At 50.0% G+C, this 23956-nt stretch overlaps 2 protein-coding genes across 4 annotated transcripts in view; one reads left to right on the forward strand and one right to left on the reverse strand.

The window, feature by feature from the left end:
* Positions 1-354: 354 nt before the first annotated feature.
* On the forward strand, positions 355-11215 carry LGALS8 (galectin 8). 2 transcript variants are annotated; one of them, XM_070401350.1, is made up of 11 exons: positions 355-460; positions 3034-3183; positions 3384-3472; positions 4645-4855; positions 5792-5911; positions 6502-6558; positions 7114-7140; positions 7266-7388; positions 7846-7934; positions 8810-8975; positions 9443-11215. In XM_070401350.1, the coding sequence occupies exons 2-11, from the start codon at positions 3142-3144 to the stop codon at positions 9590-9592; spliced, it is 1074 nt and encodes a 357-aa protein (XP_070257451.1). In that variant the 5' UTR covers positions 355-460; positions 3034-3141; the 3' UTR covers positions 9593-11215. The 2 variants fall into 2 exon arrangements, with proteins under 2 accessions (XP_070257451.1, XP_070257452.1); XM_070401351.1 differs by lacking the exon at positions 7266-7388.
* A 614-nt stretch (positions 11216-11829) lies between these two features.
* Positions 11830-23956, reverse strand: part of HEATR1 (HEAT repeat containing 1) — a 35735-nt gene continuing 23608 nt past the window's right edge. For both annotated transcript variants that reach the window (XM_070401348.1, XM_070401347.1), the window contains exons 30-45: positions 22589-22819; positions 21771-21897; positions 20529-20689; positions 20028-20074; positions 19800-19923; positions 18569-18709; positions 17810-18099; positions 16733-16883; positions 15499-15657; positions 15248-15382; positions 15000-15104; positions 14746-14914; positions 14253-14407; positions 13635-13793; positions 12882-12990; positions 11830-12120 (exon numbers count right to left, since the gene is read on the reverse strand). In XM_070401348.1, the coding sequence (XP_070257449.1) occupies positions 12032-12120; positions 12882-12990; positions 13635-13793; positions 14253-14407; positions 14746-14914; positions 15000-15104; positions 15248-15382; positions 15499-15657; positions 16733-16883; positions 17810-18099; positions 18569-18709; positions 19800-19923; positions 20028-20074; positions 20529-20689; positions 21771-21897; positions 22589-22819 (2352 nt within the window). In that variant the 3' untranslated portion in view covers positions 11830-12031. The remainder of the gene's footprint in view (positions 12121-12881; positions 12991-13634; positions 13794-14252; positions 14408-14745; positions 14915-14999; positions 15105-15247; positions 15383-15498; positions 15658-16732; positions 16884-17809; positions 18100-18568; positions 18710-19799; positions 19924-20027; positions 20075-20528; positions 20690-21770; positions 21898-22588; positions 22820-23956) is intronic.

The following is a 23956-nucleotide window of genomic DNA, read 5'->3' on the forward strand; positions in this document are numbered from 1 at the left end:
GTCCTGGGTCCGTGGTCCAGGAGCTACTGTCCCCGTGACCCCATCGCGTCCAGAGCCTCCTTCCCTCCGTTTTCCTCTCTCCCTCGGCACCAAACGCTTGTCGGGAGCCTCAGGCTCTTTGCACGAATGGCTCCCGCGTTCTCCCCCCAAATCTGCATCCGCCCCCTCCTCTCACTCACCTTGACCTTGACCTTGACCTGCACCTGCACCTGCACCTCCTCCCGAGGCTTCCGGGCAGCGACCAAAGCCGCCCCAGATGCTCCCCTTGCAACACCCCGTCTCCAGGGCGGCGTGACCCCAGACTCCGCCCCGTTCTCATCCCATCCACCCCCGGCCGCTGGGCAGAACCGGAAACAGCGGCGGACTGAGCGCCGGGGCGGCCCGTAGCCGCGGAGCCGAGCGGAACCGGAACCGGACGGACCCGCGGACACGCCCTCCGCCCGAGCGCCTCGCATCGCCGGTGAGTGGGCTGCTCTGCGGGGGCGCGGGGGGCGCCGCGGGAGGGTCCGATGGGAGGCCGTCCCGGGGGAGCCGATGGGGGTCCCGCGCCCCGGCCCCTCCCGCGCCCCGGCCCCTGCAGCCGAGGCTGCGACCTGGAGGCCCCTCCGCCGCCCTTTAAAGCCCCGGGACCGGGTGACACCGCGGCCCCGTGCGCTCGGGCCACCGGGTGATGCGGGTCCCGGGCTGGGAGCGCGACGGGGGCGCCTGCGAGGCGCGCGGGATCGGGGTCGGGACTGGGATCGGGGACCGGGCCGGGCGGGCGGGAGGGGAGCCAGGTCGGGGCTCCCCCGCGGGCGGCGGCTTCCTCCCGGCTCCGGTGACCCGCGGCCGGTCAGGTGCTCCGGGCGGGTCCGGACTCCGGAAACTCGAGTTTCCTTCCTCTTTTCATTCGTAAGTCTTAGCCTTCCCTCCAGCTACTCGGTGTACCCGCGGGTCCTTTTTAAAAATTGGGGTGACATCCCCGCTCTTACCACTCGCTGGAAGCCCTGGCCGCAGCGATCAGACAGGAAGAGGCGAAGGGCATCCACCCGGGAAAGGAGGAAGGGAAACTGTTATTCGCAGGTGACAGGGTATCGTTCCTAGAAAGCCCCAAAGCCTCCACCAGAAAATACTAGACTCCAGTGAGTTTGGCAGCGTAGCAGGTTACAGAATCAACACCCAAAAAGCGGTGGCTTTTTTTTTTTTATAAACTAATAATGAATTCTCAGAAAGAGAAACTAAACAATCCCATTTACTATTGCAACAACAACAACAAAATTAAGGAACTTAGGAATAAACTTAACCACCTAACTGGTTTGGCTCAGTGGATAGAGCGTTGGCCTGCGGACTGAAGGGTCCCAGGTTCGATTCCGGTCAAGGGCAGGTACCTTGGTTGCGGGCACATCCCAGTAGGGGGTGTGCAGGAGGCAGCAGATCGATGTTTCTCCCTCATCAATGTCTCTAACTCTCTATCCCTCTCCCTTTCTCTCTGTAAAAAAAATCAATAAAATATATATCTTTAAAAAAAAAAAGAACGAGAAACTAAACAATCCCATTTACTATTGCAACAACAACAACAACAAAAACTAAGGAACTTAGGAATAAACTTAACCAAGGCGGTAAAAGACCTGTACTCGGAAAACTACAGGATGCTGAAAAAAAAAGAGGAAGATAAACACTAGTGGAAGAATATACCGTGTTCATGGATTGGTAGAATTCACATCATTAAAATGCCCATACTCCCAAAGCAAACTGCAGATTCAATACAATCCCCATGAAAATACCAACAGCATATTTCACAGATCTAGGACAAATCCTCCAAAAATGTATATGGAACAAAAAAAGAACCCCGAACGGCCCCAGCAATCCTGAGAAAGAAGAACAAAGTTGGAGGAATCACAATACTAGATCTCAAGTTACACTACAAAGCCACTGTAATCAAGACAGCCTGGTACTGGCACAAGAACAGGCATATAGATCAGTGGAACAGAACAGAGACCCCAGAAATCGACCCAAACCATTACGCTCAATATTTGACAAAGGAGGCAAGACCATACACTGCAGTCAAGACAGTCTCTTCAGTAAATGGTGTTGGGAAAACTGGACAGACACATGCAAAAAAAATGAAACTAGACCACCAACTTACCCCATACACAAGAGTAAACTCAAAATGGTTAAAAAACTTAATGTAAGTCATGAAACCATAAAAATCCTAGAAGAAACCATAGGCAGTAAAATCTCAGATCTCTCTCGTAGCAATATGTTTACAGATATATCTCCTAGGGCAGTGATGGCGAACCTATGACACGCGTGTCAGAGGTGACACGCAAACTCATTTTTTTGGTTGATTTTTCTTTGTTAAATGGCATTTAAATAAATAAAATAAATATCAAAAATATAAGTCTTTGTTTTACTTTGGTTGCAAATATCAAAAAATTTCTATATGTGACATGGCACCAGAGTTAAGTTAGGGTTTTTCAAAATGCTGACATGCCAAGCTCAAAAGGTTCGCCGTCACTGTCCTAGGGCAAAGGAAACTAAGGATAGAATAAACAAATGGGACTACATCAAAATAAAAGGCTTCTGCACAGCAAAAGAAACCACCAACAAAATGAAAAGGGAGCCCACTGTATGGGAGGACATATTTGGCAACGATACATCTGATAAAGGGTTAATATCCAAAATATACAGGGAACTCATACAACTTGACAAAAGGAAGACAATGCCATTAAAAAATGGGCAAAGGACCTAAATAGACACTTCTCCAAAGTGAACACAGATGGCCAAGAGACATATGAAAAAAATGCTCAAAGTCACTGATCATCAGAGAGGTGCAAATTAAAATGACAAGGAGGTATCACCTCAGATCTGGATGTCTGAGATTTCGCTGCCAATATAAGCATACTCGGTGAGAATTGGGGTCAGATCTTTGACTACAATAGCATCCTGTTATTTGGCAAATATTAGTGAAATAATTTCTAACTTACCTTTAAGAATAATTATGACATAAAGAAAAGTGATGCATTTTTTCCCCTCTGTTTTGATTTTGCACAGGGCAACTACCTCCGTTTCATTCGAGGAAACCTTTAAAAGAAACTTGCTTAAAATCTGAGCTCGCACACAGAAGAGAGACTGCAATCAACACTGAAGTGGAAGGGAAAGATGCTGTCCTTGAACAACCTACAGAATGTCATCTACAACCCGGTAACCGAGTCCTCTGCAGTCACCTTCTACCTTTGGCAGGATTGAGAGCAACCCCAGGGCTGCAGTGACTGCGTAGCTGTTTGAAAACAGTGCGGGCCACTTGGGAAATGCTGGGTTTATATGTGATAAAAACGTGGTGCTTAACAATGTAGTCTTTCCGCTTCTTGTAAAAGCATATATGTTCAAATTATTTCCCCCAGATAATCCCCTATGTTGGGACCATCCCTGAGCAGTTGGAGCCTGGAACTTTGATTGTGATCCGTGGGCACGTTCCCGGGGACTCGGACAGGTAAGATCATCATTGCATTCGATGTAGAAGAATACGAAGAAACTGTCTCCTTGTGACAATAACATAACGTAGGAGAGACATTAAGGTACTTGAGGCCGATTTTGCTTCCGTCAGTATCCTGGCCCAGAGTCTGAGATTGGAATGAGTGACTGAAATAGATGTTATTTGGGTTTTTTATTTTATTGCTCTAAGTCTGATCTCATTATAAAGAACTAGAGGCCTGGTGCATGGATTTGTGCACTGGTGGAGTCCCTCAGTCTTGCCTGCACCCTCTTGTAATCTAGGACCCCTTGGGGGATGTCAGACCGCCGGTTTTGGCCTGATCCCCGCAGGCCAGGCTGAGGGCACCGGGCCTGTAGTATGCATATAAGATCTTTGGTTAATCTCGTCCCACCCTCCCGCCGCCCCGCTTCCCTCTGAGATTCATCAGTCTGTTCCATGTTTCCATGCCTGTGTGTTGAGCGTCTGCCCCCTGGTGGTCAGTGTGTGTCATAGATAACGGTTGCTTAGGCTTTTATATATATAGATTGGATGTATGGTTAGTGAGGGGAACTGTGGTCAGATGGCAGGGACAGAGTCCAGTTGCAGGGTCACCCCCACAGCGTCTCCTAAGGCCCGTTTGGGTAGTTTTCATCTGATGGGCTGGGTACAAACTGTGGACAAGGCCATATCTGTTAGAGTTGGGCTCAGGTCAGTGGCTGCTGCCCACATGACAGTGCCTTAAAGGGAAGAGTCGGGTCTGAGGGAGACAGCCCAGGCGCTTAAGGCACTGCTGCCAAGTCTTAAAGAAGCAGGCCTCCTCTGGCGTCCGCTCTGCTGTCCCAGGTGAAGGCCCCTTTCCCGTGATTCTTGGCGCTAGAACTGCAGCCTCACATCGTGCGTTGGGTAGCTGGGTGGGCACATGTGCTGTTTGTGGGGAAGGCCAGGGGATGGACTAGGGAGGCCGGAGAATTGAGGCTCCCTCTGGACAGACGGGGCCCCAGCCCCAGCCCCAGCCCCAGCCCCAGCTCCAGGGTCCGTTACTAAGGAAGAAGCGAAGGAAGGGTGCTTAGGCCCTGTGGGTGAATGAGGAGAGGGTCCGCCATGTGTTCCTCTGCCTGGAGTCCCTGCCGTGGGCCCCCACTCCGTGCGGCCTCCCTCTCCCGGTGCTCAGGTGCCGTCTCTCCTCCCAGGTTCCAGGTGGACCTACAGTGCGGCAGCAGCGTGAACCCTCGAGCGGATGTGGTCTTCCACTTCAACCCCCGTTTCAAAAGGACCAACTGCATCGTGTGCAACACTCTGAAAAACGAGAAATGGGGGCGGGAAGAGATCACCTACGACATGCCTTTCAGGAAGGAGAAGTCCTTCGAGATCGTGATGATGGTGCTGAAAGACAAATTCCAGGTGGCGTTGGGAGGCTAAAAGCTGGACCTCACTCACGAGCGTGCGCAGGACGCTTTCCCAGTAGGGAGCCCCCCCCCCCGTTTCTCAAATCCAGAGAGTCTGGCTGGATGACTGTCCTCAGTGCAGGGGCCAGGCGGGTCCCCTCGGCGAGGCGGGAGCCACGGCTCCTTCCTGCTCATGTTTCTCCTCGCAGGGCGGAGCTCAGTTCTGAATTGGCCCAGCCCTGTATTCTTTGTGGGTCAGTAGTCACAACCATGACGCAAGGGGTGGGACTAATGACAGGTGCGAATGTAGAAGCCAGGATCCCAGTGTGAAGTCAGGTCCTGCCGCAAGGGGGTTCTTTAGGGTCGTGGGGTTTCAGATGCAGAGATCTCAGAATCGGGCTGCCATGAGCATCTCCTCTCGGCCTGTGGGACGGAGAACGTGGTCCCACGGCCCTTCTCATCCCGTCACATGGCAGCCCTGTGGGGAGAGCGTTGCCTGCTTGCAAACCGATCCCAGAGAAGCTGGGGACTTGCCCAGGGTCATTCCTGCACCAAGTGCAGCCAAGGCAGGCTGAGCGCCTGCCCCCTGCACTGTGGGCTCTCGGAGCGGGGCACACTTGCGGGGTGGATCTCTCCTGGGCTCAGGCCTCCCGGGCATCCGGGGCCTCTGGAGGTCTCATCTACGCACAGATACGTACACGCAGACCCACGTATGTGCACGCGTGCACGACTGGTATGCAGAGGATGGACGGACTTACGGCTTTATTGAGATCAGGAAGCCAGGAGAAGATGAACCCCGCTGGTGGCGCGATGCCGCCCGTCAGTCTGGGCAGACACAGTGGGGCCCTGCGGGAAAGGGATCAGCTTAAAACCCAACCCAAGTAAACAGATTTCAGTTTGTGTAAATCTGTAAGATGGAGTTGTTAACTGTTGGTAAACCGTGTCCACCCAGGTGGCTGTCAATGGAAAGCACACGCTGCTCTACGCCCACAGGATCAGCCCCGAGAAAATCGACACGCTGGGCATCTACGGCAAAGTGAGCATCCACTCGGTGGGCTTCAGCTTCAGCTCGGTGAGTGGCCTTCCCCCACGCGGGGCCGTCGGTCACGCTTCCTGCTGAGATGGAAGGAAACCCCTTCAGTTAACGCCTGGACCCCCCATGCTATTGCCGTCTGCAGACCTCCAATCTAGGGCAGTTCCAACAAAAAGCCCTTTTTAGCCGCTGGGGCTGTTCCCTCGACCCAGGAGTAAGGGGGAGTCTCTCCAAGATGTTTCCTGGAGGTGGGCTGTCTGAGCCAAGGGGTGTCTGCATTTTATGTTGTGGTTGAAAGTGCTAACTTGCCCTCCCAAAATACTAAGGCAGAATTCTCAACATATTTAAACAAAATAATAAAGTGTATGGATTTGAGAGAGGGAGGAAGGGGGAGGGCGATAGGAACATTTATGTTGATCGATCGCTGCCTCCTGCATGCCTCCCCGCCAGGAATCGAGTCCGCACCCCGCATGCGCCCTGACCGGGAATCAAACCTGCAACCTCTCGGTGCATGGGTTGCCGCTCAGCCACTGAGCCCCACTGGCCGGGCTGTAATTCTTGTTGTTATGTCAAGCAGATTGCACTTGGAATTGGATGGATGTTAACGATCAGTCTTATCTTTTCTTCAGGATTTAAGGAGCGCCCAAGCATCCACTCTGGAAGTGGCAGTTCTAAATGGAGAAGATGTAAGTGTCAAGTCTTTGAATGAACCACCAGTTTATTTTTTATTTTTATTTTTTTTAAAGAATGCAGTTTGTAAAAAATATATATATATATATTTCTTTATTGATTTCAGAGAGGAAGGGAGAGGGAAAGATAGACACATCAATGATGAGAGAATCATTGATTGGCTGCCTCCTGCACGTCCCCACTGGGGATCGAGCTGCAACCTGGGCATGTGCCCTTGGCTGGAATCGAACCCAGGACCTCCCAGTCCGCAGGCTGACGCTCTATCCGCTGAGCCAAACCAGCTAGGGCTGAACCACCAGTTTAAAACGGGGGCGGGGGGTGGGGGGGTACAGGATTCCGATTGTCCTTCCAGCCCGAGGAGCCCTGACGACTCCGGACCACACCGCCATGGCGCTCTTGTCGCCTGGGGATCAGCCCCAGGGCAGAGCAGGCACTGTGGTCCCCGCCAGGCTGGCTCAGGACACTAGAGAGATCCAGTTACTCCTGTTCCGTACACAGCGCTGCGGTTTTTTCCTTTCAGGCGTCCTCATTCTGTCTCTCTCTCCCCGTAGGTACCCAGTGCCGGCATGTCACAGTTTGTAAGTATTGCTGCCTGTTAGAATATGTAGAACGTTCTGTAAAGCTGCCCAGTGAGCGAGTGGTTTCAGTGTTGGAAGACAGCGCCATTCATCCCAGCCCTCACTGCGGCCCTGTCTCCCCACAGCCTAGTAATAGAGGAGACACTGATAAAATCGTACCCAGAACTGTCTGCACCAAGAGCAAAGGTTCGACAGCCCATCACACTTTGACTTGCGCCAAAATACTACCTATCAACTATTTGTCAAAGGTTTGAAGAGCCCCCAATGTTTACTCCCGTAGGACGAGTTAAGTTTTAATTTGCTGATAAATGGTGCCTCGACCCTCCGTAGAAGCCCAGGGCAGCCGCCTGGCATGTGTGTGCTGCCCCTGGACATCCTCCGGCCCCAGGCCCCTACGGAGCCATTAGTGCCATTCCCTCCCTGCCCCCTCGAGGCAGGAGCAGCGCTTCCGACCCCACCCACCGGCTCTTCAGCGGGAGCGTCACTCACTCAGGACAGCAGGTCCCACTCCACACCATCCTTTCACGAGTGTTAGCCGTGAGCCAGGCACGGTGGTTCCTGCTGGGGGCCCGTCCGGGACCAGGGCAGACACCGGCTGTCCCTTCACGGGGTTGCAGCCACAGCCTGTGAACATGTCCGTGTTTGGGCAGTTTTCCCACATGGCGTCCTGCAGGCTTCCTGGTGCCGACTGTGGTCTCTTTTCAGACTCTGCCTTTCGTGGCGAGATTGAACTCCTCCATGGGCCCTGGACGGACTGTCGTCATTAAGGGAGAAGTGAACTCGAAGGCCAAAGGGTTGGTATCACAGTTAACAGTAGTGCAACCCTCTCCCACGTGTGACAGTGCAACCCTCTTCCACGTGACAGTGCAACCCTCTCCCACGTGTAATAGTGCAACACTCTCCCACGTGTGACAGTGCAACCCCCTCCCACGTGTGACAGTGCAACCCCCTCCCACGTGTGACAGTGCAACCCCCTCCCACGTGTCTCCTCTTGGCTCTCACCACACAGCTGTCTTGTGAGATCCCAGTAGCGCTAGGGTGCCAGTCCTCAGCTGAAAGGTGCGGGTAATAAAGAGGAACTCAGGCTGCTCACTAGTTGGTGGCAGAACCAGGACTAAATCCTAATGTTGTGGCCAGACTCAGGGTGGCCCCTCCTTCCCTGGCAGAATCCAGGGCAGCCCTGGGAGTTCCTGTAGCTCTTCTTAGGGCCCCTCTTGTCATGTAACTTGTAAAATGCCTGCTTTACGGACCTTCTCCTGGGATATTCAGATTCTGAAAGCTTGAAATGAGGTATTTCCTAGACAGAAGTACACTTCCAAGAACAGAACACACAGACATGAGGAGAATCCCTTCTTGACAGGACCCTGCCCCCCCGCAGCTGAAGAAATCACTTGGCTTATTCTTCTAAACCCTCAGCTTCCTCCCAACCAGATCCGTACCCTCAACATTGATTTTAAAGTTTTTTTTTTTCCATCTTCATTTTACAAATAACATATCTATGGAATGCTAACTTGGAATTTAGTTTCATTTCACCTTTCGTGTTCCTATGTCCATATGCATACTTTCATTTTGTGTAATTATAGTCAGAGTTCAGTTCTGCTTGTTAAATTTCAGAAAGTGCACTACTCTCTTCTAGTTGACTAAATTTTATTTTTTTTTGTCTTAAAAGCTTTAATGTTGATCTGATATCAGGAAAATCAAAGGATATTGCTCTCCACTTGAACCCGCGCCTGAATAGTAAAGCATTTATAAGGAATTCTTTCCTTCAAGAGTCCTGGGGAGAAGAAGAGAGAAATATTACCTGTTTCCCATTTAGTCCTGGGATGTACTTTGAGGTAAGATCATATTTTGAAAAGGGGACAGGGAAAAGGATCCTGGGAGCAGGGCTTAAGACAGACAGTCCGCGCAGGTCAAGCCCTACTGTGCAGCTGTGTGTGTGTGGGTGTTGTTTCTCTCGAGATTGTATTTTCAATGTCCTATTTATAACATAGACAGTCAGTGCCAATGGCAAACCCAGTAGAATGGAATTATTAGACATTCGTTGTCACGTCAAAAACTGGATAGCCTGTTAGTTAATGGGAATTTTAGCAGGAACCTTGTCTCAGTCCTGGGGTGGTATTTTTAACGCCCGTCGATATGGAGACACGGGGACCATGAAACTGCCTGCACTGCCATCGTCCCTGTTGGTCACACACAGCTTTGGGTGGCAGCCCTTTCTTCCAGGAAGCGAGTCCTGTTTGTACAAGAAACTCAGATTTTTAAACCAAGGGAAGCACTAAGGTTGCGCGTCCTTTCCTTCCAGATGATAATTTACTGTGATGTTAAAGAGTTCAAGGTTGCGGTGAATGGCGTCCACAGCCTGGAGTACAAGCACAGGTTCAAAGAGCTCCCCAGCATCGACACCCTGGAGGTTGACGGAGACATCCAGCTGCTGGAAGTCAGGAGCTGGTAGCTGGCACGACCACCACAAAAACTGAAATACAGAATGGCTTTCGTGACACTGGCCTGGTTACAATGCATCTCACGACCATACTACCTGTGTATATAGTTAAGATGAGCTTCCGCAGCATTAGTCCTCCTGGTGTCCTTAGACCTGTCATGCAGGAGGCTCCGTCTAGCGCAGGAGGAGGAAGTTGGAGGCAGCAGCAGCTTATGCATTATTCAGGCCTCCTCCTCTCTTACTCGCCTCTCGTTTATAACCTGCTTCACAGTCACCGGGCACTGGTGAGGTGCCTGTTCTATACCGCAGCAAACGTGCATCGAGCGCTGCCTTTGCCAGCACCGTGCTGGGAGCTGGGATGGATGTACAGTGGTGCCCAAAACCATGTTCCTTATGCTCTTCTGTCTGCCCTTGTGCCACTGCAGGTTAGATACACTCACCAGGGCCTTGGAATGACTCGGCTCTTAAATCACCTAAGACATTAATTATAGAAGAGCCCCAGGGACCACATTCTTAAGGAGCCTTCTCTCATCCCCGCAGCCGAGGAGTTGATAGCGACTTACACCTGGCAGTTTCCTTTAACATGATAAGCATCTAACTGTAAGCACCACCAAATCAGTAACACTATGACATGCACACGGCACAGAGATGAAGGCAACAAAACAAAGCAAAAGCAACAAAAACAAATGGTGTTGAAATTCACTTGATGTCAATCACAATACTTTTGTACCAGTAAGTGGTTATTGTAGGATTTTTTTTTATGAATTTACCTGTACAGCGAGTTTAAGGTAGAAGCGAGAGGAATTTGCAAATGTTTATGGGTCACAAAGCAAAGTTAAGAATCGATTTAATGTTTATGAAACAGGCCCTACCAGAAAGTGAAATAGACCAACGTAGAGAGGCAGCATAAACACCTGTTCGTTGTCTGCATGCAAAGCGACACCGCCTCTCTGCTCTTCCAGATTAGTCCATCACTAGGCTGAGATCAAACATTGTTCTATCTGAGTGATTAAATCAAACCTGTATCAGCAAGTTAAGTGTTGCATTTCTGTAATTTTTCCTATGATTCTTTGAAACGAGTTGGCAGAATTCTTTGCAGAATTCTTACATGTCAGATCTTGTTTCAGGAAATTTAAGAGGCTTGGGAGTGGGGAGGTCAAAAGCTACATCAGCCAGATCATTTGTCATATTAAATTGCTGAGCTGGATTCTGCCAGGATTTAGGAAGTATTTTCATAACAGATATTCGTTATTTTTTAATACCAATATACTGAAAAGAATACTATTACCAATATATATATATATATTTTAAAGTACCCACTCAGTGTAGAAACTTCTAGCATTCTTTCCCACGTTTTCCTGTTAGTTTATTATGCCGAATCTTGCCAAACTCAAAAAACATTGATGGGGGCGGGAGGGCAAGAAGACTCTAGAATCCCAGGGTTATTTTTTTCTTCCTGAAAGATTGCATGACTGAGATTTTCCTCTAAGTCCAATAGTTCATTGTACATGGAGATTGTAAAACAAAGGACTGAATACAAAATCTTAAGATGTTTTTGAAGTAAAGCTATTAGCATTTATGACTGAATCTTACTAAGACTTTCCTTGAAGAGAATATATGTATCTCTAAACTGCATGTCAGCCTTTTGCTTCTTTGTCACGACTGTCACTGTGACATCATATAAGGATTAGAGAACTTCAAAAAAATCCGATTCTTTCTCATACAAGTGACTCTTGGTTATCACCCGTGGGAAAGTCCTCCTCCTCCTCCTGGGGCAGGGGGAGGGGGGGAGAAGTGGGGGGCTTCCGGTTGGTGCATCTGTCAGGTGTAGCTGTTTTAGAAACAGCCTGTAGCCTCCGTTCCCTCCGCCCGCGTGAAAGGCCGAAAGATAAAGGAGATAATTATTGTCCTGAGTGAAAAATACATTCCAGAACTACTGCCCTCTGTGGGCACACAAAAAAATCAAGGCTGAGTGTTATCTACCCAAAATGAAAGTAAAAGTCCAAATGGCTTTACACAGTCAAAAGCATTCTTGTTGAAAGCCGAATAACTCACTTTCTTGAAGTGAAGAAAATGTACTGCTTTGAGTGAATCTGACCTGGCTACCGGGTGCGTAAGACATTGCTTTACCGAAGAGCTAAGGGTTGCACCTGCAGTCCAGTGGGTACGGTCAGCTGGGGTGCGAGGATGAGACCTGCTGTACCAGCACAGTCAGGAAGGACTAATAAACGTTGAAACAACACAGCCGCCTGTATCAAACCACCACGTGTCATTTACTCCTTGCAATTCTGTACAGATGGCAGGAGGGGCTGGGTGGAGTACAAACCAGGGAGGAATCTTGTCAAGTCCACGTTGGTGTGAAGGCACCAAAACGAACATGGCACCAAACACCCCACATAAAAATATAAAATACAAATCCGAACTCTGAACAGAGTGCGAACCCCTCCCCGGTTAGAAGTAGCTCTGCAGCGGCTCCCCCAGGACGGCCTCCAGCTGCTGCACTGTCCGCTGGCACTGATGTTCCACCTCTTCACACTCATCTAGAAGTGAAAGGACACGGGTCAGCTTCCGGCCCGATTCCCACCGCCTCATCCAGGCGTCCCCCCGTCTCTGACCACCAGTCAGCAGACAGGGAAGCACATCCGAGATCCTGTGCCTTCCTCCCTGCCCGGGGTCTTAGGCCTGGGAGACAGAACCCAACGGAGGCCCCACAAGAAAACTCCCAATTCCTGGCGGTGCCGTGCTCCGGGCCATAGGAACCAGGTGCATGTCCTTTGTGGAGATGAGCCGTGGATCACGAACTTGAAAGCGTGGCCTCCCCGCCTCCACCCCCGCCTTAGGGGGAAGCCCCACTGTCATTCCTTGGGCTGCGCTGTGCCTGGTGCTTCCTGGGCCCCGTGTCCACACCGCACACACCGGGCTCCCACCCCAGCTCCACTGTCACACGTGCTTTGTTGGTTCATCAAGTTACTTAACCCCCAAAGCCTCTAGTTCTCTCCTTTGTGAAACGAGCACTGTAACAGCATCTACGTCCTGAGGATAATGAGGACCATGCCCAGCGCGGAGTGGACGCTGGTCGCTGTGAACAGGAAGCTGTCCTAGGCTGCCGCAATGCCCTAGACATCGTGCTACAATAGGCTACATCTGCAGCCAAAATACACGTGTGAGGGAAAAGCAAAGGAAAGGCCATCTCCTAATCTCTTCCCGCCACCCCACTCAAACAGGAACCCGGCCTCCCAGGTCCCCAGTCGAGCCAAGGCTATCCCACTGCACCCACATTTGCTTTTTCATTGGAAATTACCTTCCATCAATTCAGCTAAGAAAGGAATGGACTCTGGTAGCAAGACGATGTAATTCTCCTTCAGTGTCTCGGCCAGTGCGAGCACGGTAATGAGGGCAGCAAATCGAACCTGAGGGAATCAAAAGCAAAGGTTGGTAAAAACTAGTATCTTAAAAACAAAATGTTCTTTAATATGAGTTTATTTCACTTTATGTCCATTCGGCTTTCACCTAGGATGCCAGGTTACTGAGCAGTTTGGGATCTGTTTGTCATACAGGCAACCTGAACTGTGTTCCGCACTCTGACCCCATGTCAGTGGGTGTCACCAGCTACACCTACCTTCCATTTCCCACAGACCCCTCGGCCTGAGATACACTCTCACCCAAAGGAAAGTCTGTGCACAAGCTCAGAGCATTGGTCTCTGGAAACAGAGACACTTAAGTGCTTAAAATAAAAGCACAAGGAATCACTTCACGTCTTCTCAAGTTTTAAAAGTGCAGAAGTATTAAAAGTATTTGAGTGTTGGTGCCACACACACACCATAGGGGCCGGGGAGTTCTGCTGTTATTTATGGATAACCCGGAAGTAAAACCCAAAGACGCAGGCACAAACTTGTGTCCGGCACAGCCTGCCCGCTGGTGCTAGAAGACGAGCAGCCGTGTTTGTCCCAGTTACCACGGTTGCACAGCCGTGACCGCGCGATAGCTGTTTGGGCCACATGGTGAGATCACCGGGCACAGTGCTGGCACCAGTGCTGCCACCGCGGCTCCTGACCTTGGGCGAGGAGTCTCTCGTCTTCAGCAGGACCTGGTAGTTGAGGGGCTTCCAGAGGGAGTCGTCGGCCATGGCCACCGAGAACTGGGCGATGCAGGGGACCAGGTGCCTCGTCACCCGCTCCTGGAACCGCTCTTCTCCTCCCAGCCGGTTCTCCAGCTGAGGAGAGAGAAAAGGACTTTGAGCGACAGGGCTCAGTCTGTTTGAAAAATACCCAACGTATAAATAATACTCTACTGTCCTCATGACGGGCTCAACACCGGGTGCTGTTATAACACTGTCTAAGAAGGTGACTGCCTTCGGGAGCTCACACAGACCTCAGCCTTAGCACCCCTCCCTCCAGAGCATCTCAGAGCCAGAGGACAGCCGCACCCCCACCATTCTCAATGAAACAGTTTTAACAAATTAAAAACTTAACCACTAGACCAGCGGTCGCCAACCTTTTGGACCTCACGGAACACCAGTGGTCCTCGGACCACCGGTTGGCGACTGCCGCATTAGACCTTATATTGTGCCTTTCATGTGAAAAATTCAAAAGCAGAGCTCAATAAAACCACCAATGAAGATAAGTTAAATCCACAAAAAATGAGAAGTTAAAAGATGGTCTGACTGGGTTACCTGGTCCACCAGAGGCATCATCAAGGCTTCTGCTCTCTCTTTACTTAGGAAGTGCTGGGTGTCAAAAAGGAAGATCTTATGTAAACAGCTCAAGATAAACTGTAAGAGCAAGCAGCACTTTTCAGGGTCATTTTCAGAGTCAAAAAACGCTTCATCTGTAAGAGGGGGAAGAGTAAAAATGAAAACAATGTCACAATGGAATCTCCAACGTTTACATTCAAAATCACTATTGACAGAACTACAATCAAGAGGGCATTTCCCCCTCCATCTAGAAAGCAAGCTCAGGATGAGGGTGGCACCATGGGTGGGCTCTCGGGTAAGTGATTCCTCCTTTCAGTTAACTCATGACCCTTCTCATGACGCGAAAGCAGACACTTCAGGGCCTGACCACCGACTACAGCATGAAACACCCACCCTTCAGACTTACTATACTTCCCAAGCTTGTGCGAGGCACACAGAGCAAGGTGTCAATGAGCTGGAGTCAGCTACCAACCTGTTTTGGAGATGTTCACCTGGTTCAAGGTGTCAGCAAAAGGCTTCACCAAGTGGCCAGCGAACAGAGTAAAGAGCCCTTTCAGTTTGGCGGCAATGCAATCCGCCAAGTTGTAAAACGTCAACAGTCTGTCCTTTGGGGCGTCCTCTGTCTTGGCCCAATCAAACAGCTAAAAAGAGAGAGAAGTAGGAGTTTATTCTACACATCTTGTTACTGAGAGGAGCACAGAGCAGACAGGGCAGAAGCAAGCTCACCTTGAAAAACAGGGGTCTGAATGTGACTTCGGAAAGTTTGACAACCATAGCCACCAGGCAGTCGATGATATGGTTTTCTGTTTTTCCAACTTCTTCCAGATCATTCTGAAAACAAAAGAGCTGTTTTATTAGGCAGAGTTCTGACATCCAGCTTTACATACTTCTGGCCAGTAGAACAGCTCACAGCTAGCTTTGGGCTGGCTCTCAGCAGGTGCGTTCAGGATTGGGGCGAGTGGCTCTAAGCTGACCTCAGGGTGCCGTGCTCGGAAGTCCAGGGCCTCCAGGAAAAACGTGGTGAGCTGAGACTGATGGGAGGTGAGCTCTTCCTTCTTCATGACCCCGATGTGCTCTTGCAAGATGCTCATAAACGGACCCATGTGGTTCTACCAAGAACACAGCAGAGAGAGGGGCCAGTTCTTCACACTCCAAGTTCATTATGAAGGGGAACCTGTCAGCACAGCACCTCCCCGCCCCCAAGTCCAACCCCGACAGAGCTCACCCTCCAGTCCTTCTGGGTGTGCTTGTAGGTTTTGTTGATGGCCGGCAGCAGGACGCGGGGGGACAGAGTGGTGGCCAGTGTCTTTTTCAGAGACGTGAGACGGACATTCGCCTGGGAGGCAGCACCCATTTCACGCGTGATTTTCTCCAGATGAATCACCTACGGCAACAGAAAGACAGCGATCGAGGCCTCTGTGGACTCAGTGAGAACATCTGCAGAGTCCCGGTGATGACTCGGGAAGACAGCCCAGATGCTAGTGGCTGGGAAGGCTCGGTACCCGTTTGCCAGAGCGTTGCCTTCCCAGCCAACCCCGACCGCCTGCAGATGCAAATGGACGGGTGCCTCTTTCGCAGCGGGAGTTGGGGACCTGGGTGAGTGGTCCGAGCACTCAGACTCGCGATGTTCTCAGGACAGGAACCCAGCGCCATAAGAAGCTGAGCTCCTTCTTGCTAGCAAACTTAGCAGGCTCCTCAGAGGGAGAGGCCTCTTTCTGTACATTTCAAGCGCTGGTTAAATCATTCGCATCAAGGAAGTTATAAATGGCAAACGATCGAGAGAACAGAACAGGTGCGGGGCCATTCTTGGGCATTTTCAGTTGGAAATGCCACCGGCCCACCGTTTGCAGCAAGCTCTGCGCTGCACTGCAGGAGGCCTCCCACAGGAGAGCCGGACGCACCCGGTCCTACAGGAAGTAATAAAGGCAGCTCTGCCGAAACCGGCTTGGCTCAGTGGATAGAGCGTCGGCCTGCGGACTGAGGGGTCCCGGGTTCGATTCCGGTCAGGGGCATGTACCTGGGTTGCGGGCACATCCCCAGTGGGAGATGTGCAGGAGGCAGCTGATCGATGTTTCTCTCTCATCGATGTTTCTGACTCTCTATCTCTCTACCTTCCTCTCTGTAAAAAATCAATAAAATATATTAAAAAAATAAATAAATAAATAAAGGCAGCTCTGCCAGCTCAACGCCAAACCTCTCAGGGAAAAAAAGAGCAATAAACTACATTCTGCCCAATCAAGAGACCAGCCTCATGGCAAAATGACACCTTCTCAATGTCAGGGCTAAGCAGGAGGCCCGATGACGTGGGAGAGAAGGCACACGTTTAGGAATAACAAGGCCCTTCTTTTCAGAAATAATCTTCCTGCACAAACGGAAGTTAAAAACAAACAAAATGATTAAGTGTGTGATTTTCCCTTTCCCCTGCTCCCTCACATGGCACCTGTGGTCACGGGGCTCACCTGTGCCAGGACGCCTTCCAGGTAGGGGCTGAGGAAGTGGGGCAGAGTCTCAACCACCTTCTGCAGGGCTGCTAAGGCGCTGAGCAGGTAGACGTCGCCGGAGACCAGCTCGCTGGTGTTCTTCATTGTTGTCAGCAATGAGGGCATCAGGCTAGGAAGAAATAACACGTTTTAGACTAACGTTAAGCGGAAACAGTAGAGAAGGGAGTCTAAGTCATTATGAAAAAAATCCCACACTGGTGCCCACATTACCCACTGTGTATGTCAGAGCCTGCAAAACATCGTCTACATAGCTTCCGTGACAAAGAGCAAGACGTGTCCCGGTGCCTATAGTATTGACAGCGCTCATTTAAAAAATAACGCCTTTCCACTTAATGCAGGGGTCCTCAAACATTTTAAACAGGGGGCCAGTTCACTGTCCCTCAGGCCGTTGGAGGGCCGGACTATAGTTTAAAAAAAAACTACGAACAAATTCCTATGCACACTGCACATATCTTATTTTGAAGTAAAAAAAATAAAACGGGAACAAATACAATATTTGTATTTGCATGCGGCCCGCGGGCCATAGTTTGAGGTCCCCTGACTTAACGCTTGCTTTGTGTCCGGCCCTGTGTAAAAAGCCTTCAATGCTCTGCCCCACGGAACCCCACAGGTGGGTACAGTCTCGGCATCACAGGCAGCGAAGCCAAGTGCCCTGCAGGCTGACAGCCAGTCTGCCTTACCTGTGGCTTCCTAATGACAGCTGGTCAGAGGGGATCAAAAACGGGGACAAGAAACACCATAAAGGTAAGTGAGAATGGTGTGCTTTTCAGCTTGAAGATCAATTCTTTAGCAAATTAATTTTTTCTTTTTTTAGCAAATTAATTTTTAAAAATCCTCACCTGAGGACCTGTTTTCATTGCTTTTAGAGAGAGGGAGGGAGGGAGGGCAGGAAAGAGAGAGAACCATCAATGTGAGAGAGAAACACTGATTAGTTTCCTCCCATATGTGCCCTAACTGGGGATGGAACCCGTAACCTTTCGCTGTATGGGATGACACTTCCCACCAGCTGAGCCCCCTCGGGGCCTCACTGCGCACCTGGGAAGCTGTGGGACGGCCAGGGGCCCCAGGGTGGAGGCCGCCTCTGCTATGCACAGCAGAGCACTGCCCACCACGTTCTTCTCGTCCTTCTTCTCCGGAGCGACCAGTCTCACCGCCGTGTTCAGCACCGGGATGAAAGGCTCTGGATTCTCCGCACCGAAATTCTTGCACAGAAGCTTCAGGGTGTACAGAGCTGTCTGTCTGTTAACCGCCTGTTCTTCGGCCCCCTTTTTTCTACGCTGCACAACGGCCAGAAGGACTGGAACCAGTCTGAGGAAGTGGTAAACCTGAGGAGGACAGCAAAGTTCCCAATAATTAAAGCTGCCAGGACACTGCCAGTTCACTTTCCACGGTTACTGCTGACACTGCCCAACAGAGGCCTGAGCTACATGATCACACACAGTGACCTCCGCCAATGGACTCGCTGCTACTGAGCCATGCATGTGCTGGGAACAGTTCCTAGTTCACACGAAACATCTCCTGGTTGGCAGAGAGAGTGGATGAGAATTGTCCCCAAGCCAGTGTGGGGTCCACATCAAGCAAGAATTCTATTAGAGTTGAAATTCATTCCAAGAGCTCCACATACATATATCTTTACTCCTACAGAATTAAGATCCTGTTTGAAAACACGCGTGCCACGGCAGTATATTCAGATAACCACCTACGTATGTGGACGGTACCATGAGACCCGTAAGGGAGTTACATGCAGCTCGGACACCGCAGGGCGGTGAGTGGGTGGGACGCGCCGTCACTTACGGTTTTCTTCTTCCAGGACGCTTTCTGCTGCAGCTTGTTGTTCAGAAGGTCCATCGCTTTCCGGCGGACAGACGGCAGGGGGTTGCCCAGCAGCCCTCTAATCACAGGAATGAATGTTTCCGTGGGCAGCAAGGCATTGACCTAGAGAGCAGTTTACAATGAACAAAAAAGCAATTAGAAAAAAGAGAAGATAAACGTAGATCAAGACAGATTTCTATCCACTGAATACCTTTTAGGTGCCAGGCATGTTCAAGCCCATTTTCTTATTTAATTCTTTTTTTTTTTTTTTAAATGTATTTTATTGACTTTTTACAGAGAGGAAGGAAGAGGGATAGAGAGTTAGAAACATCAATGAGAGAGAAGCATCGATCAGCTGCCTCCTGCACACCCCCTACTGGGGATGTGCCCGCAACCAAGGTACATGCCCTTGACCGGAATCGAACCTGGGATCCTTCAGTCCCCAGGCCGACGCTCTATCCAGTGAGCCAAACCAGCTAGGGCTTATTTAATTCTTAAACTAACTTTCAGGTAGGGCATTGCTGATCATGTTTATTAAAAAAAAAAGAACAGATGCTCAGACTAAGTGAGCTGATCAATGCCAGGGAGCAGAGTCACTCAGCCGGATGCTGGGCAGATCCTACGTCAGGACCGACGGAGCCTCTAAGAGCTCTCTCACACCCCACCTGACAGGCACTGTCCTTCCACTTCTACCTGAATAAAGCGGAACGTCACAGTCCCATGACTGAATTCTGAAAGCACAGTGTTTGCTAAGGCTCATGTTCACATAGTCGATAGAGAAACAACTGTCTTTCTGACAAAATTACTTCTCGTCACCAAGAGGTTCTTTTCTAAGAAAAATCTGAGCTGCATTATATTAAGAGAAGTGATTGCTAGGTTTATTCTTTGTTTTGTTTTGTTTTTAAAATGTATTTTATTGTTTTTTTACAGAGAGGAAGAGAGAGGGATAGAGAGTTAGAAACATCGATGAGAGAGAAACATCGATCAGCTGCCTCCTGCACACTTCCTACTGGGGATGTGCCCACAACCAAGGTACATGCCCTTGACCGGAATCGAACCTGGGACCCTTGAGTCCGCAGGCCGACGCTCTACCCACTGAGCCAAACCGGTTAGGGCACTAGGTTTATTCTTAAAGTAAAACTATGCTGAACCATTTCACAAGGACATAAAAACAGCAACAAAGCACAGAAGATGGGGAGAAACGAAGCCCTACCTTGTCCAACATGTCGTAAGCTTTACTGAGGAGCGCTCGCCAAAACTTCCCAGTTAGCTTGTCTGCGTTTTTCTCCACCGACTGTGCAACCGCGTTAATGTAGCCGAGGACCGCCTCCAGCAAGCTAAACACAGGAGACGCGTGAGGATTCTGTACTATTCTTCCAGGGTTTTGATAAAAGTTTGAAATTATTTCCAAATAAAAATGGAAAAAGAAGACATAACATACCTTTGTTCAAGGCCTTTTAAAGCCTGAGGACCACCGCTTTCAACGACCTAATTTGTAAAGACGGCCTCGTTAGGACATTATGCAGCTGGTAATAAAAACCATTTGAGGTGGGCTCTTAATTCACCTAAGACTATTCAATTCAAACTTCCCTGAGCAACTGTTTTCTGACATTACAATCTAATCAGGTTCAGATCACCCTCATCATGTTGTAATAACTCTATTTCCCTTACTTTGTTTTAATTACAATCTATTCATTTAATTACATTCTACACCTATTGGTAATACCTGTAAAGTACTACAAAGATTCAGAAAACTATAGCAAATCAATACTCATTTACCTACCAATTATGGAATGCTGATCTTCCTTTAGCTCATAACCTGATTTTAAGATACCATGCGTCACGTTTTCATGACATCTACCAAGCTCTTTTTACTAGTTTAAAACACAGTTCCTTCGGAAAAAGCAGTCACTGTCTCATCACACGTCTGAAGAACACACACCTTTCTGATAAAGTGGCTGGAAGCCAGGAGCTGGGCCATGAAGGACACGGACAGGAACTTGAGGTGCCGCAGCTGCTTGCCCGTGTGAGCGTCCACATTGAACACCTGCAGCATCTCCCCTGCGGCTGCGCTCGGAGGAGATGCCGCTTTGGGAACGGTTTCTGCAAAAGAGCAACAAAAGCGGTGGCCACACTCATCTTGGACCTCAATCTGCAGTGCAGATACAGAGAGCACAGGAAATGGGGTACATGTCTCAGAGAGGTACAGAACCTGTTATCCCAGTACACCCAGTCTTCCCTCTTTTAAATTAGTGGAAGCCCGGCTGGTGTGGCTCAGTGGTTGAGTGTCGGCCTATGAACCAGGAGCTCATGGTTTGATTCCCGGTCAGGGCACATGCCCGATTTGCAGGCCCAATCCCCCGTGGGGGGCGTGCAGGATGCAGCCGATCAATGATTCTCTCTTATTGATGTCTCCCTCTCTGAAATCAATTTTTAAAAAAATGTAAAAAACTAAATTAGTGAAAGACATGAGTATATTTACTAAGGAAGTACCCAGCAGCCCTGAGAAGAGTGTGTAAGAACAAAAGAAAAACAAAACAAAAGGAGGGCAGCCGAGACAAGCAACTGGAAGCCAAAAACATTGTACAAGGAGCCTAATTAATTTCTGAAGCCTCAGGCATTTACTTGGTGGCCACATCAGACTGAAGTCTTCAAAATTTAATTCCAAGAGGTGGAAAATGTCCTAAAACTTTGTAGAATCCCATGTTCAAATGGATCCAATATAAAAGGGTTGGGTGCAGTGGTTGGGGGTCCAGGGTGGGCCACTGAGAAACCACTGTCCCAGAGACTCAAACGAAGACTTCTTCCTTCGCAGGTTACCACACACAGTGCTCTGGCCCCTGCCGCTCTGTCCCTAAGCCGACGGTAAGATAAGGCAAGTCACTGCCTGGCTGAGCAGGGAAGACAGGCCACAGCCGGCCACACAGAAAACAGGCCCCGCAAGTCCCCAGACCCATCTTTCGAATACTCTTGGCTGTTCTGCTCTGAAAGGCATAGAACTAAGAACATGCAACGCATCCAGCCAATGTCATTGGCGCGCAATAGTGGAATGTTCTCCGAGTCTCCTATACATGGTGACATTTCAGTGTTTCGTCACCACTGCTTCTCTTCTACACAGTCTCTGCCCACCCCTTCCTACCCCCGACCGTTCAGTTCAACAGGAAGTAAGCCCCCGTTCTCTCACCTTCCTTTTCCTCCGGCAACCTCAGCAAGTACTGGAGGATATTCATCAAGCTTTGTATCTGCTCCTGGACACTAAACTCACAACAGACTGAGATCCAAAATTCAGTGTCTGCTTCCAGCATAGCATCCTGCATAAAGAGACACAGGTAGTAAAACTGCACCTGTCCAATTCGTGTTAATTAGTAAGCACAGTAAGGGGAATGTCGTAAAAATATTTCTTAGCACACGTCACCACGTTTGTTCCTCCAGTCCCACGTATCACATGGGACCGAGCTCCATACCTGAAGAGCCAGCCCAGGAGGGTCGCAAGCACACTCCAGGCGAGTCTGCGTGACGACTTCCGCAGAACTGAACACCCTGCTTTACTCGGATCAGGTCTAGATCTGTTCCCAGACCCAGCTCTCATCTAAAAACAGTCCTGACCGCTCAGTCCTATCCTCGTCTATCCAGCAGGGCTCCCCCAAACATCCCCTGCATCTTACTGATGCGGACACTCTTCCCTTACCCAGTGAAATGCTTTCATGCCCACTTTCAAGAGACACTGTTTAATCCCTCAAAGCTGTCCTGTTGGGCTCAGAGCAGAACCACCCACAGGGCACCAGACCTGCACCCTCAGTGGTGCCTGCGGCTGCTGTGGGATCCAGAGCCATGGCTCCGAAACAACGTTAAAGACTGACAGGGCATCTGGAAGAGCAGTTCTGTCTGGGCCAGCACTGGCAAGCACTGCACACGGAACATCGCTGCCCACAGGTCAGCTGGGAAAGATCACAAACCTGTGGGAAACCCCCGTCTTGCATTCCACCCACCCCCCACGCTGACCTTCTCCCCGCAGGCGGCCGCCAGCGAGGTCTTTGTGATGTACTGTTCGAACAGCAAGACGAGGAGGACCCAGAGGAATCGTGCTGCGCCGAGGGTGTCGACGAGCTGGACCAGGACCGGCAGGCGCCTGTGCTCTGGGACGTGTGGCAGCGCATCCACAAACACTCCCATGATCTTCACCACGATCGCCTCCACGTTCCTCGTGACTTCCACAGAGTCTCCGCCGTCAGACTGCAGAGTGGCAAGCAGGGTCAGGGCGGGAACAAAGAGCCCCCACACAGCAGGCTTTATGTGGGCAGGACAAGGCCTTCCTGTGTGCCCAACGCTATTAAAATGTTAATAATCAGAGGCCAATCAGGAAATATTCGATAAGGATAAATTACATCCCAGGCACTATTTGGCCCTGGGGGGAATACTGAGTGTAGGATGTGAGCCCTGCCGAAAAGGAGACTCATCAGAAACAGGACCCGGGGTGAGGAGGGAACAGGAGGCACTACATGGCAGATCCCGATGCCAGGCACTGAGAGCAAGTCTGCTTTCGGACGCCCGGGGAGCTGCGGAGACCAAGCAGGATTTGTGTTTGCTCGAGAAGAGTGGGTACGACTGAGAGCACAGAAAGGCCAGGAGCTCCTGCTGTTTCAGAATCAAGGTCAGACCATTCTTCTCTGGTATGGGCGCTCAAAACAGAGCTGTTCAATAAATAAAAGAATGAACAAATCAACGCCCTCTACTTCTGTCTCGGTTCTCTGCTCCCCACCAATCAGCCACATGACACTCTTCACACTGTGCACCTTCCCGGCTGTGCCTCTGCTCACGCTACTGACGACGCTGCCACTTCCTGGGCAAATCCTGCACTTTCCTACCAATCACATGGTTTCTTAGGAAACTGTGGTCAGCCTGGCCCAGGTGGACTTTCCCTAGTCTGGACTCTTAGCCCTTACCTATTCTATTGGCAAATACAATAACAAGGCAGAGTTTTTCTTAGTATATACATATGTGTGTGTGTCCTGTTTCACTAATGTGCTAGAAACGGAGAATACCAATCTAATACCAAGACTCAAAGGAGACAGTGCTGATACGGTCATCCCTGGAATGGTCAGTCAACAACATAAGATACGACCAACAACAATGGAGGTAAACAGAGAACTCAAGGAGATGACCAACCTCTTTCATCTGCGAGGCCACTTTTTAGTTCAAATGGTCCATCCTTACAGGCAGAGACTACGTCTCCCTCATCTCTGAGCGCTTAGCTCTTAGAGAGAGCTTGTACATGTCTGTGGATTTGCACAGTAAGGCTGCCACTGTAGCTCTAACGCTTCCTATCTTCATCGCCCTACACAAGGGTTATTACCAAACTGATGCAATGTC

Source organism: Myotis yumanensis, unplaced genomic scaffold (assembly GCF_028538775.1).
Source record: "Myotis yumanensis isolate MYYU_CA2020_CCGP unplaced genomic scaffold, mMyoYum1.0.hap1 SCAF_22, whole genome shotgun sequence".
Classification (NCBI taxonomy): domain Eukaryota; kingdom Metazoa; phylum Chordata; class Mammalia; order Chiroptera; family Vespertilionidae; genus Myotis; species Myotis yumanensis.